The sequence below is a fragment of the Fistularia commersonii genome, chromosome 28 (assembly GCF_037954325.1).
Source record: "Fistularia commersonii isolate RoL2024-O1a breed Wild chromosome 28, RoL_Fcom_v1.0, whole genome shotgun sequence".
Taxonomy (NCBI): domain Eukaryota; kingdom Metazoa; phylum Chordata; class Actinopteri; order Syngnathiformes; family Fistulariidae; genus Fistularia; species Fistularia commersonii.
In genome coordinates this window covers 149,775-163,353 of record NC_141311.1, presented here as the reverse complement: position 1 = coordinate 163,353, position 13,579 = coordinate 149,775, and the positions used below count along the sequence as shown (strand labels likewise).

At 56.0% G+C, this 13,579-nt stretch overlaps 1 protein-coding gene across 3 annotated transcripts; it reads right to left on the bottom strand.

Moving 5' to 3' along the window:
- Nucleotides 1-447: 447 nt before the first annotated feature.
- Nucleotides 448-13,561, bottom strand: rfx1a (regulatory factor X, 1a (influences HLA class II expression)). 3 transcript variants are annotated; one of them, XM_086175651.1, is made up of 18 exons: nucleotides 13,419-13,561; nucleotides 10,461-10,835; nucleotides 9,761-9,870; nucleotides 9,510-9,605; nucleotides 8,762-8,859; nucleotides 8,198-8,621; nucleotides 7,379-7,560; nucleotides 6,387-6,506; nucleotides 6,101-6,243; nucleotides 5,766-5,884; nucleotides 5,558-5,664; nucleotides 5,277-5,428; nucleotides 4,636-4,733; nucleotides 4,173-4,322; nucleotides 3,709-3,917; nucleotides 3,207-3,360; nucleotides 3,093-3,138; nucleotides 448-3,017 (listed from the first exon to the last, which is right to left on the bottom strand). In XM_086175651.1, the coding sequence occupies exons 2-18, from the start codon at nucleotides 10,813-10,815 to the stop codon at nucleotides 2,857-2,859; spliced, it is 2,724 nt and encodes a 907-aa protein (XP_086031777.1). In that variant the 5' UTR covers nucleotides 10,816-10,835; nucleotides 13,419-13,561; the 3' UTR covers nucleotides 448-2,856. The 3 variants fall into 3 exon arrangements, with proteins under 3 accessions (XP_086031777.1, XP_086031778.1, XP_086031780.1); XM_086175652.1 differs by having other exon boundaries at nucleotides 7,379-7,554; nucleotides 13,419-13,545; XM_086175654.1 differs by having other exon boundaries at nucleotides 8,249-8,621; nucleotides 13,419-13,545.
- Nucleotides 13,562-13,579: the final 18 nt, after the last annotated feature.

The window sequence follows — 13,579 nt, the reverse complement described above, 5'->3', positions numbered from 1 at the left end:
AGGGAGTTCACCAGAACCAGACAAGCCTCCTCTCTGCTGCTGCGGGACAAAATGGGAACAAAGCAGAAATCCTTTAGTGAAACTGAATACGCCAATCACTTTCCATAACTGATGTTAGCGTGGGAAAGTGAGAAACGTCCTCTCCGTTCCTCTGTATGTCTGGTACTTGTGGAGAAATCGACAATAAAGCCGACTTTAACTTTGCGGACGCTCTCGTTTCCGAGGAGACGTTAAATGTCCGATCTCGTCCGCGAAGAAGTGCTAAGAGGTGCAGAGAGGAAACGGTTTCTGTCACGAGTGTGTTTTCTGCACCCGCGCCTTTGGAGAGACTCCAGAAGTCCCGTCGGACCCCGGCTGAGCTACGTTCACCGCGAGGCCCCTGATCAACGTTTCTCTGGGAGCGCTGGGGATCGCGGTGGTGGCGGGACACAGGAGAGAACACGTGCGCAATTTTAAAAATTCTTTAATTTATATCTTTAAAATTAAAAACATCTGAATTGCATTCTACCACCTCCAAAGGCACAGTCATACTTATAGCAGACCAAATCCATAAAACACTGCCACTAAACATCTGTTTTTCTCACTTTGCTTTGTACATAAGAAACGACGCACTATAAAAATGACCGGACTTCTTCTTTTAGCGGGTAAACAATGACCATTCTGTACGCTGTAACTCAGTAGAAGACTGTGGTGTGATATGTACTCAGCTGCGGGTGCGTTGGACTCCCTACGAAGGACAGATGGTGTGCTGGTTTGAGGCTCGCGATGCTCAGGTGAAAAGGTGCGCATCGCCAGGGTTAAGAGACGTCGTTTGAGAATTCTCGCGGTTGACACATGTTTACAGGAAGCGATGTTGACAGACGGTGCTAACGTATGAAAACAAAGCCATTGGCAGGAGGGCGAGATGCTCCGAGATAAGACGGGGGGCCGCAGACGGCCATCCCACATGATCAAACACGAAGGGATGGATGACGGGACGGACGCGATAATGCACACAAAGGTTGCTTACAATGTGTGACGACACAGCACCGTACACAGCACGAGGTTCACTTAGTGACATTAAATTCAAAGGAAGGGGTAAATTTACAGTAGAATCGAAGTATATCACTGTTCTTACTCAGGCACAGAAAATCATCTCAAAACAATGGTATTGGGGATAAAAGCAAGTGGGTTTGGCACAGAGGCAAAAACAAGGAATGGGGAAAGACGGGTCATGTCAGAGGAGAATGAGGCCACAGGAACCTTGAGATGGACAGGAATGAAGCACTTGGAACGCAAATATGACACGGACAGCAGCTCACTCGTGGAACCGTTTCCTCTAGAACGGGGGGTTTTCGCAGCAACCGGCGGTCCCTGTTCCACAGCCGTAGCTTTGTCTTTACAAGTGTGTGTAGCAGCTGCAACAGGCACTCCCAGAACACGAGGAATTCCTTTACAAGCAAATTAAGTCAAACAGGAAATCTCAACATCATCCAAATCACATTTGAACATCTTAGAAAACATCATCTCGTAATCACACGACCAGACACGCACGCACGCACGCACGCACGCACGCACGCGCACACTTCGGTTGGCTTCCAAAAGTAACAGCAGAGCGGTTTGACCACAGCGTTCAGTCGAGCACACAGCAAATACACGACAGGGAATAGAAAACACAAACATTAGACCCCGAGCACCTCCAGCCAATCTACAAATACTTTGAGTACTGGAGGGGCACTTTGCTCTTCTTTGAGCAGATCACACACACACACACACACACACACACACACACAGTTTATTGGTGACCGCTTTGATTGGGCAGTGACATTTGAAGACCCTTGGCGAGCAGCCGCCTGCCAGCCAGGCTCGGCAGGGTTCCAGGCGACGGCAGGACAAAAGACTGGCCTGGCTTGAGTCCAGGTTTACGGCCACGTTGCGGGCCGAAAGCTCCGCCTGCCTCTGAAACGGTTTCCTAATGCGCTTCAGACAAGCGGGCCTCATGCAAGAACGCCGAGGGGGATTTCTCTTTGGTACGATCCGAGTCCGGGAGCGGTGCCGACCAGACGCTCCACTGTGTGCTCTCAACGACAAACGTCCCTCGGTCCGGCTGATCGCGTTCCGTTCATGACTTGACGTGGCAACGACCGGAAACCAATATATCAGCCTTGGGAGCGACTGGATGCCGCTCGGCAGCATCTGACAGTTAAGGCTCCGTGTTACCGCTCGCTTCGCTTCCCGAACGCCATTTAAAATACAGCATTCGTGACCGAAGCTACGAGAAGGACGGATGTCAGCGGCTCCGAATCTCCTGCGTCCGTCAAAGAGGCGGCGTCTCGAAGGTCCGAGCGTCTGGCCGTCGGCTCCGGCCCGGGCGGGAGCGCTGTCCTCCGCGCAGCTCACCGTCACGCCGCCTCCACGGCTCGCGTGACTCCGTTGTTCCCTTCCTGGAAGCGGGACTCCACTTCTCGACTTCCTCTCCGTCCCTCCGCCGGCGTGCCGGGCCTCTGGCCTCGGGAGGCGCCTCAGAGGACCGCATGACGGCGGGGCGCAGCCTCCGGAAAAGGGGGGAATTCGACGTAGGTTGTTGGAGAAGGTTCTTGCATGAGGCCGACCGTGCGCTCGATGAGAGGTGCCGGTGTGTGTGAGTGTGAGTGTGTGTGTGTGTGTGTGTGCCTTCCAGGCAGCAGCAATACTTCTTTACACTTGTGTGTGTTCATAAAAGGGGGGTGGGGATACAGTACGCAGGAGTGACCGCAGAGAAACTGTGCACGTACATTTACAAGATCCGACGTATGTACACGTGTCCGGCTATAAATTAGTGTTCTCTGTACATCCGTGTGTCAAACCGACAGCGGCGACCCACTTCCCGCTCTCCGCTCAGTTGTCGGCGGATCCCGTGGCGAAGAGCACCCTCTGGTCGGTTCTTGCCAGCTTGGCGGGAGGCTCCAGAGACTCCTCTCCCAGCACCGGCCCGTCCGAGGGCAGGGACAGCTCCTGGCCTTCATCGTCGCTCTCCTCCTCCTCTTCCTCCTCCTCCTCTGTGACAAACAAGGGAAGGGCGCGGTGACACAAACAGCCAAAACTGAGACGCAGCGACGGGAGCTGCTACTTGCCTTTGTCAGGATCCAGCAGGTTGAGTCCCCGTCCTAAGCTGGCAAACTACGGGAGAGAGGGACGCGTTGAAGGTCCGATGCAGAGCGAAGCTTCGCGCGGCCGTGTTTTCTTACCTCTCCCATGACGGCGATGGGGGTCTCCCCTTTCGCCTGGGCCACTCGGTGCTCTATCAGGTAGTACATGTATTCGTCGTACAGCAGGCGGATCAGGTGGAAGGACCCGAAGCTGGCCGCACTCCGCAGGGTCAGGTCCCTGATCACCATGGAGCTGGAGACGCAGACGGCAGGCCGACAAACAGCGCGTTCGTGCGATCTTAGAAGCGTGCAAGTTCAAAACGGGCAAAGCCAAACAGGGGCCGCCGCCGGACATAAAGTGCACGCTTCAGTTTCTCTGCGACCGACCGACCGACCACAGCCGTGCCATCATCCTAAGATGGACTCTTGAATCTGGCGGGGAGCCTTGTCCGAACAAGGAGCGGGAAAGTATAACTAAACATATTTTAGCTGTGTGTGTGTGTGTGTGTGTGTGTGTGTGTGTGTGTGTGTGTGTGTGTGTTTGGTCCAGAGCCTATACATGTCACGCATGCTCTGATCTGTCCCCTGTGCTCCGTCATACCTGTAGAAGGACCACTTGAGCAGGAAGAGCTTGGCAGCCTTGGGAAAAGTAGGGCTGTGCTGGTAGGGCTTGAGCACCTGTGAGACCACCCCGTCCAGCCAAGCGGCCCACTGCTCCAGGGAGTTCTGCTGCTGGAGGGTCAGTTTGAAGTCCTGCTCCAGCCGCTGGACAACGCGGTCTTCACAGCGGCACACCCATGAAGCCTGCTCCTGGGGGCGGGGAGAGGACGGGGTGCGGCGTCAGGCAGCGGCCACAAGGAGACGGATAGCCTTTCAAACCCAAAAACAGCAGACAAGGTTCGCTCCGAGGCGGAGGCGGAGCCGTTGGGCGGCCGCCAGCCGTCTCGCCGGCGGGGAGGAGGAAGAGGAAGTGGCCTTTGTTTCCAGTTTGGAAGAAGCACACCGACTTAGAAGAAATCGAAAGCCGAAGCACGGAGGGCCGCGGGTCCGTCCGACCACGCTCACCTGGACGTTGGCAAAATCGACACGGTTGAGGTCGGAGAGCATCTGGTTGATCTGGGCCGTGTTCTGGAGGACGGCGCGGGCCGCCTGGGCCAGATGGTTCAGACTGGTGTAGCGCCTCAGGGTCTGGGCAAACGCATTGGCCGAGGTGACCTGAGACGGCAGCACAGAGAGCGGGGGGGGGCAGCTGTGACACCACTTTACAAACACGCAAACGGCTACCGAAGAGCTCCCTCATGAGGACCCGGAGCGGGCCGCCGCTCCGGAGTCCCCGACCCGGGAGCCGATCGAGCCGCCGTCGGACGGGGAACCGACCGGGTCCGAGGCTTCGCGCCTCCATTTCCACGCCTGCCCCAGATCTCCCACGAACGGCGCTCTCCAAAAGAGTCCGCTACGGTCGGTGGCTGATCACACGCGCAGCTGCAAACAGGTCCCTCGGGGGGGAGGAGGAGCGCCGAAGAGTCACCTTGATACGGACCATCTCCTCAGGGATGTTCATCATGGCGTTGGTCAGCCAGCTCTCCAGGCTCTTTGCAAAGTTCCGGATGGCTTGAGTTAAGGCACCTGGGGAAGACGAAGGAGCGGAATCACATTCTCTGAGAACTGGGCCAAAGTATTGTCGAAGAGCCAAAAACAACCCCTGCCGGTCAGCCGGCGCCCCAGGAGGGCCGTCGAGACGAGGGCTAGTCACGGTGTGTGGATCACGCACGTGTTTTTACGCCGGACACAAACGACGGTTTCCGCTTGATGGCAATGAAAGGTAGACCCGGCCCGGAAAGCGTGTTCACACACACTATCAGGCACCGGTGGACGGATGAGGAGACGACGATCCAAGCCACCTACTCTAGGCTCAATGGGCCTACCCTAACCATAACCCCCCCCCCCGCCCCGTTCAGACCACACAAAGAGCGAGCTCCGAGACACACACATACACTGCAGCGGTGCCTCCTGAGGACCACCAGGGAAAAACGGCAGGCTTCGTGTCCCAGGCAGCTCAAAGACGGCTACCCTACCATGAGTCTTAAATGGCAACACATAGCATAACATATCTGCGTCTGAGAACAGACCCCGGTGTCTGACTGCAAAGGGCGGCTGCTGAAGGCTTACTGGGGATGGGTCTGAGGACATCGGGGATGAGGATCTCCACCAGGCCCTGGTACAGGCTGTTGTCACAGTCGCGGCTCCAGCGCAGAACTGGCTCATACTTGCACAGCAGCACCAGGCAGGACTTTGGGAGACGCTTCTCGGACTCGTCGTGGCTGCCGGGCGGGTTTTAGAGCCACATGTTGTTGTTAGAAACAGAACCGCCGACGGCCCGGAGAACCACGTAGCATCTTGGGCGCAAAAAATGAATTTTCAATGTTTGCTGATAAATCCCAGTCCCTCACACAGCCAACGTAGCGTCTCCAGCCTGACTCTGGCTGAATCTCCAGAAGGTCTTCCACAGGGTCTCCACCAGGGTGAACTGCAGGTTGACCATCACATCCAATATAGCCTGAGGAAATACGGGAAAGACAATCTCATGCGTACGACCTCAAAGCGAGAGTTGCATCTGAAGGTGACCCTCAAAGAGGACCAGCGGGTGCGGCCACTTACCTCACAATGTTCCCTGTAGAGCAGCTGAAAGCTCTTAATGTGGTCCAGCTCAATGCCCTCGGGTAGAGACTTGCCCTGCAGGTCGATGTCCGGGAAGTCCGGGAGTGCTCGGGATGCATCTGGACACAGTCACGGTCACACACACTGCAGCCACGTCCCACCAAAATCTTAATCGCCGCGAAACGAAGCTGCAGAACGTATCATGCGCGCGATGCTGCCGTCCTCCACGAGCGGAGGACCGCAGATCCCCGACGTGATCGGCCTTGCGGGGACAATATGGAAGTAGTTCGGCTATCTGCTGAGCGTCTGCACGGCTTCGAGCACGGGGGACCCACCGAGGAACTGCTGGTACTGCTGAACCTGCGTGCTGATATCCACGTGTCCCGACCCCTGCTGCTGCTGCTGCTGCTGCTGCTGCTGGCCCGCCCCCGCCACCGTCCCGTTGGTCATTCCCTCCACCTTATGAACCGGCTTCAACCTGAAAGTCGCACGTAAAAGCACACGCGTGAATCACTGTGGGCTTTCAAATCCAGTAAGTCCGACAGACAAAGACGAGACGGAGACGCGGGAAACGTCGAGAAGGCCTTTGGCCACGTCGCGTGTCAGGGGGTGTTGGTGCACCTCTGTTTTTGGGAGAAGGGCTGCTGCCTCATGGCCAGATGTTGTTGGTCTTCCATCAGCCGGAGAAGAGAGGAGCCTGCTTTGATCCTTAATCCGTAATAATGATATTTGGAATTGCCCCTGCGGAGAGGAGATTGCATTTCTTTTCCATAACACTGAATCGCATTGTTGTCAATTCCAAATGAAAGAGCAAAAAAGGCAAGGAAAACCAGCCTACGCCCGTGTTTACCCCCGTTTTGAGCCCGTAGCCACATTCAGGACTCCTCCGTGACTAATCCAAGTACTCTGAATAGCTGTTGCGATAGGCTTTGAATCAAAGAAATGATCTGTTTCACATTAGCAGGCAATGTCAGTGTTTCGCACCGTCATCCTCAGGACAACTGCTGCCGCCGTGCCGTGAGAGCAGGTATGTGCCAAAAAACCTGGACTAGACTAACCTTAATGAGGTTCAAATTGAACACTATATATGGCCGGACGTTAGGCCTTTGGACGTTGAAAGGCATCACATTATAAAACTCGGTTAAAGCAAGTACTGCGTTTTTGCAGCAGTAGCTTAGCGAGTTGTGTCATCCCGTGAAACCCGCTCGCCCACACGCGTTCTGTCCGTCCTCGACTCCACCCACCTCTGTTAGGCAGACGTTCTGCAAAGCGCCGCGGAGCTCTGTGCATTTTCAGACCAAGATCTGTGCCCCCCCCCCTATCGCGCATAATCCGGCAGATAATGCGCTCAGATGCCGACTGGCATTCCGCACAGCCGCCCGCTGCGGGCGCCAGTCACTGAGCCAGAAAGAACGGTCGAAGGATTGTCTTCAAAGCAACCTTCCGGTTACCCAGGAGATTCGCCGCGTCGATGCTTGGCCGTTCCGGCGTACCGTTTCTCCAGGGGCCTTCATCGGAGACACATTTTCCCGTGCTGCCTTTCACCGGACACGTCTTTCAAACAGGTCTGGCATGCCGCGGTAAAGGGTCGATCCCCGCGTGCGGCTTCTTACCGAGTGCCCAGGCGACGAGTGCGTAGCCCCATGAACACGGATCGGATAAGTTTCCCAAAAGAGGCGGCATTGACAGGCTCCAGTTTCTGCTCCTGGCAGTGCAGCAGGTAGTGGCAGTAGAGAGTGGAACGGGGCAGACTCACACCTTCAGCTGTTTCATAGTTGTCCAGCAACCACTGTACCTGACACGCAGGCAATGAAAGAAGAAGAGGCTGGTGCAATTAGCAAAGCAAATACGTGCAAAGTAAATACGCTTGGTTACACATTTTTCAACGCAAACCCAAAAGCACATTTTCACGTGCACGACACGCATGCATACTTTCTGTCTGACACGAGAACAAAAAAACCCACGGGATTTCGGATCGGTGATCACTCCGGGATGAAACACAGAGACATTCACGTGCGTGCCGTGGCATACAACTTTGGTATGCGATGAATCGATGAACCGGCGTGTTCATGGGATGTCTGCTATCTTTTAGAGTATGGGGCTCGCTGTGAAGAAAGAGGGCGGCGTCGAAGCATTTCAGGCAAGTTAAAATGCTCTTCGTCACATGCACTGTCATGGTATGAACATGAAGTCGGGGTTTTGCCTTTGAGCTGGAAATCACAGTTAAAAATACCGCTCGCTCCAATCATTGCATTGGGACCGGCGATCGAAATGTGGCACAGGGCGTTTCTTCTGCTATGAATCTCGTCATTTTTAATTGTGCTTTCCACGTGACAACACTCAAGCATGACATCATCGGCGTGCGCCGCCGAAGGGTTGTGCAGATGAAAACGAAACAGAAAGAAATTCCTGCGCTTGGCGCCTCTGCATACCTTCTTGTCTGCCGACGGCACGCTACTCTCCTCGCCCTCTGTAATACTCACAGTGGCCGGGGAGGCGCGGGCAGTGTGTGTGTAGTTCTGACTGTTGCTAGTGGCCCCCCCGCTGCTGCCGCCCAGCATGTAACCCCCCTGGATCACATAACTTCCTGTGGCACCACCGTTGGTGCCCGCCCCATCCTCCGCTCCGTTGGTAGTGCTACCTGTGGACACCACCGTGGCTCCGCCCCCGGCTGCGCTGGTGGGCTGGGCGACAAACATGGACACGCCCCCTGTGGCGCCCGCGGTCACAGAGACCGTGAGAGGCGTGCCAGGGGTGGAGGGCTGAGAGCCCGAGGTCGGCTGGCCCTCGTAATACTGGGCGGCCGTGCTCTGGGTGTACAGGGCCGTGTCAGTGTACGGGAAGGTGCTGGAGCGGCTGGACGGGAGAGGAAAAAGGAAGCTTCGATAGAACCGTCACACAAATCAGTTCAGTTGTTGGACAGACTGATGTCGGTGTGTGTGTGTGTGTGTGTGTGTGTGTGTGTGTGTGTGTGAGAGACAGAGCTGGCCACGTACATGGTGCTTGCGGTGTAGTTTGCGTCACCTCCTTCCACATACTGCACTTGGTTGGTGTACACGTGTTGCACCGGCACTGTAGTAAGCTGCTGCTGGACCTAAGGACCAAGCACACACGCACGTTAACATCTTCCTCACGTCATTTGCACGGGTATCTTTTCTACATAGAACTCCAGAGCATGTTTAGGTTACAGCAGATCCCTCTGACATTCCCCTGACTGCATAGCAGCGGTCGCCCTCGTGTCCCTGACCTACTTGGAAATCGTCGGACGCAGGCAGCAGCGGCGACTGAGCGGAGCCTGAGCCGATGACCGCTGGTAAGTCTTTCTCCATTTTCACATAGAACAGATCGAGCGAATGGTTATACTCAACGTCCACGGGGAACAAGAGGGGAAAAGCGGGACAGTCTCCCGTGTCGTCTGCCGCCGCCCAGACCGGCCCGCTTGGCTGTCCTATCTCATGAGGCCGCTCTTCTTGTGTCTTATCCCTAGCTACCTGTGTCGTTCCGGTGCTATGCAGGAGCTGGAAGCCGGCAGAGGCAGATTCAGCCACAGATGCGATGAAATGACCGATTGCTTAGCCAAAGTTGTACACATATTCAGAGGGTCAAAGGTCAGACGTGATGGACGACCTGTGCGGCAATTCCAACACAGCCGCGTGTCACTTTTAGTGCCAATGAGAATCAGCGGGTATGGAGTTCCACTGGGGCGGCGTGCGGTGATCATGCACGGGTGTCGGTGTCACTTACGTCTGGGCTGATATGCACGGGCTGCAGACTGGTGACACTGAGCTGGGTCCCTGGCTCCGTCTTGGCGATCTGAGAGGTGGCTTGCACGACGGACCTCTGTTCACATTCACAAAAGACACGGGAGCCTTTGTGAGAATCGGCGCTGACGCTTTCTGACAGAGTATTTGTATGTGTGTGTGTGTGTGTGTGTGTGTGTGTGTGTGTGTGTGTGTGTGTGTGTGTGTGTGTGTGTGTGTGTGAGCATACGTTACCTGCTGGGCTGCCTGAACCTGTTGCACCACCTGGGTCGGAACCCCAGTCTGCACCACGGCCGGCGGTGGACTCGACTCTGACACGCTGTCACTCGAGTGGAGGGAGCCTTCTGGGGGGCAAAGAGGTAACGCAAGTGCAACGGCGTGTTAGAAACACATACTGCATACTGAACACCGGCAGCTCGGGTTTGGATTACAACTAGCAGGATGTTCAGCCACAGCGTCTTTAACTAGAATACAAATCCGTGGCGACGGGAAACCGGCTTGAATTTACTGTCATATTTAGGCCTTTGCAATGGGATTGGCAGGAAGTCACGTCTGCAGTGATATAGTGAGTAAAAGCTGTGAAAGATAATTTGCAAATGCCAGGACGGGCTGTGTGGCGTTCACAACCATCGATGTCCAACAGCAATGCCTTTTCTGGAACGGAACTCAATGAAACACTGCAAGATGACGGAGGCTCCTCCGACTCTAAACTGAAGCCCAATCCAACCTTGAGGGCGCCATCTGAATGCGCCGACTCCTTTAACTCGAGACGGGACGGGAAATGTGAAAGTCTACGTTTCTTTGTGACGATAGCAGGCGGCGAAGCAGGGTGACTTCAACCACCGAGGCCGTGCAGAAAGTCCCTCAGGTCTGAAAGATGGAAGGCACGGAGCCCGGGCTCAACAACAGTCATGCTGCCGTGTTAAGCTCTTACCTGTGACTGTGACGACAATGTACTGAGGCGCACTCTGACCGTTTCCGGGCTCTGTGGGGGAACCCTGGATTTCTGCTGTCACATACTGCGTCTGCGCCGGCGGTGCCTGTGGAACGGACTGGCTTTGACCGCCGGCGGCAGCCTTCGGTGACGTGATGGACGCGGCTTGCTCAGTAGGCGCAGTTTGGCCCGCCGGTGCGACCACCGTGGGGGTGGCCACTGTTGTCTGAATCTCTGCCAGAAACTGAGGTGCCGCAGCAGATGTGGAGCTGGCATCGGGCTGCCCGGGCTGGACGGCAGCAGCTTGGGTTTGGGCCGTCGGCTGTATCTCGCCTACGTAGCCTGAGGTGGCCATTACATGAGCTGGGAGTCACCCTGAAGCAGAAAGAAGGGAGACACATAGTTAGACACATTTGGGGGCTGTGTAGATGCTTGTAAGAAGGATAGTTACAACTGCAACTGGGGATTTAGAAGTGTAATCAAAGCCTCTCCCAAATGATACTGCATTCCTCTCACCAAGGCCGCACTCACAAAGACTGGAGCGCCACAGTTCAACAAACGTGACAGAGAGCCGAAGAACGAGCAAAGCAAGGTTTTAAATCGCATCTGAACCACACCCGGAGGTTACTGGGAACATGATTACAAGGAGGATGTTTGTTATCCTGGTCGACATCGGCTGATGCCCGGGGAACCATCTGGTCTCTGGGTCTACGGTGATGAAACAACACCGCACGACACCATAATATTATCAAACACACGCACACAATCTCTGCAGGTGTGCTAAATGTACACAAACTCAAAGAACCGATTGATAATAATTGCCGATCAAATCAATCTCAATCAACGAATCGATCAATCGTAGCCCTTCCGAACAGAGCCATCAGATGACCACGGGACCGGCAAATACAGAATGATGTAGCTTCGACCATGGACGGGAGCACACGCTGGGGAAAACTCTTTTGGTCACAAAAAACAAAGCACATCCTAATGGGAGGGCTTTTCAACCTCGCCCTAAAACATAGTCTAATCTGTGGAGTCACTCTGAGGAAATGACACTCTGGGCACGGTGGGGGTTGGGGGGGGGATAGCCCGGTGGACCGACAACCAGGAGGGCAAACATGATAAATAATTTCACTAAAAGCCAGGGCCACGCGATTACATTTGAATGACTGAAAATGAGGGTAGCATGGAGGGAGGGCACTGTGCAACGGAAAAGACGGTGCACACCAGCGGTGTCTGGGGGGGGATTATTCTCAACTAGGGAGAAGTTGTTTAGCATGTTCCTTCACTACCTCATCTGCACAAACAGATTGTTCTCCACGACACCCTGAGAAGACCGAAGCCCCAGAGAGGACCACGTCGGGAGACTTTCCATTGTATTTCGGTTTGCCACGCAAAGTCCGTCCAGTGACCTGCTGCCTTCAAGCAGCAAGTCAGAGGGTGAAAGGAGACCCTCCGCTGAACCTTTGTCAAACACTGTTTCCTTCTCCTTCAGTCTGTGCACAGAGATGAATGGTGGTTCTGCTGGTCTCCCGCTTCCAGCGGTTGAAACAAGCCACCCTTTGTGGAACATCACTGCAGCTGCTCTTATCAAGAACAGTGCATTCCATCATAAACATATCAATCACACGCTGGTTGGTGGAATTTTTATTTTGATAAAAATGGTAAAAATAAATGCTTTCTTTTACCCAAGGACATTTTCCTTCCTCACTAAGGAAGTAAAGGTGGCAGAGGTCTGAGCTCTCGGCTGTCCTTCCAGTTCATTCACATTTCATCCCTTTACGTGAGGCCGCTGACGGCTGTCACAGCATCCTCAACATCTCTGATCTGCTCACAGGAGGAGGGAATACTCACTCCTGGGCTTTCAATGTTGCCTACATGCAGCTGGAGTCTGTTTAGACCCACTGCTGAGCAGCTGAACAAGCAGCTGAGGTGGTGTGTGTGCGTGCGTGTGTGTGTGTGTGTGTGTGTGTGTGTGTGTGTGTGTGTGTGTGTGTGTGTGCGTGCGTGCGTGCGTGCGTGCGTGCGTGCGTGTGTGTGTGTGTGTGTGGACTGGAGCGAACGTTGGGGTCACCTGCCCCGTGCAGATCAGACTGCAGCTGCTTGCCCTCCACTGAGGTCTGCATGCAGGCTCAGACCCGAGCGTGTGGTTCTCCGGAGCAGAGGCCCGGCTCCGGAAGCCCTGCCTGCTGACTGCCTCGCTGGAAGCTGCTGGTTCTACTGTCGGTGACGGCTCCTCCACAGCACCGGCCCAGACGCCCCCTCTGCCACGCCCCTGCACTCCCACCCTGCGCCGGCCCCCGGGCTGCTCGGTCGTGGGAGAGCGGCTGCCCGCGACTTCACCCCGCCGCGACCCTCCCGAGCACCAAGCCGCTCCACAGCCACCTCCTCCGGGCTCCGCTGCCGCCCGACTGCCCCGCTCCGGCCTCCCTTTGTGCGGGGGCCGCTGCCTGCTGCGTGGACGCGCTTCGGGTCCGGGGACCGAGGACGGCTTTCCCGGAGCGGAGGAGAAAACCTGGGCGCCCGCCCCGAAGCGGCCCCGGCCCGGCGGCCCCCGGACCGCAGCGCGTCCCCGGCGGCCGCGGCAGGAGTGATGCTAACTCCACGGCTAACTGCTCTCCAACGTTTCAACAACCGCCATTTTGTAACGGTTACCGATGCATTTGGCATCGCCATAACAACGGGCCGCCGGAGAGGACACGGACGGCTGCGTCGTCGTGGCGAGCACGGCTCCGCGTCCCCGGTCCGCCGGTTCCCCGGGCGGCGCGCCGGGGAACCGTGCCCGGGCGGGCGTCCGCGCAACGGCTAGCTTGGATGCTAAGTGGACGGCGGCGCCTGCTATGGCTCCGGGAACAACGGGGCAAAAAGCCCCGGCGCCGCTCCGCCGGGGCGGCAATGGACGGCACTCCCGCTGAGCGCCGGGGGCCTCGCCTCGGCGTCCACGTTTGTTTTTCTCACCGGTAAAATGTCTTCTTTTATATTTATGGCCGATTCAGTTGTTGTTGTTGTTGATCCTCGTTGCTGGGTTCTTGTCGCCAGGGCTACCGTGGCTATGGCGCTTCGTCCTCACCAGGGCAACTGTTGCTACCCACCCGCTCCCTGCCCTCCCCCCCGCCGCC

Coding starts and splice junctions, on each gene's coding strand:
- rfx1a (XM_086175651.1), bottom strand. CDS start 10,815: ATGGCCACCTCAGGCTACGTAGGCGAGATACAGCCGACGGCCCAAACC. Junction 7,561..8,197: donor TGCCGTCGGCAGACAAGAAG/GTATGCAGAGGC, acceptor CCTGCGTGTCAG/GTACAGTGGTTGCTGGACAA. Junction 3,139..3,206: donor CCATCGCCGTCATGGGAGAG/GTAAGAAAACAC, acceptor TCTCTCCCGTAG/TTTGCCAGCTTAGGACGGGG.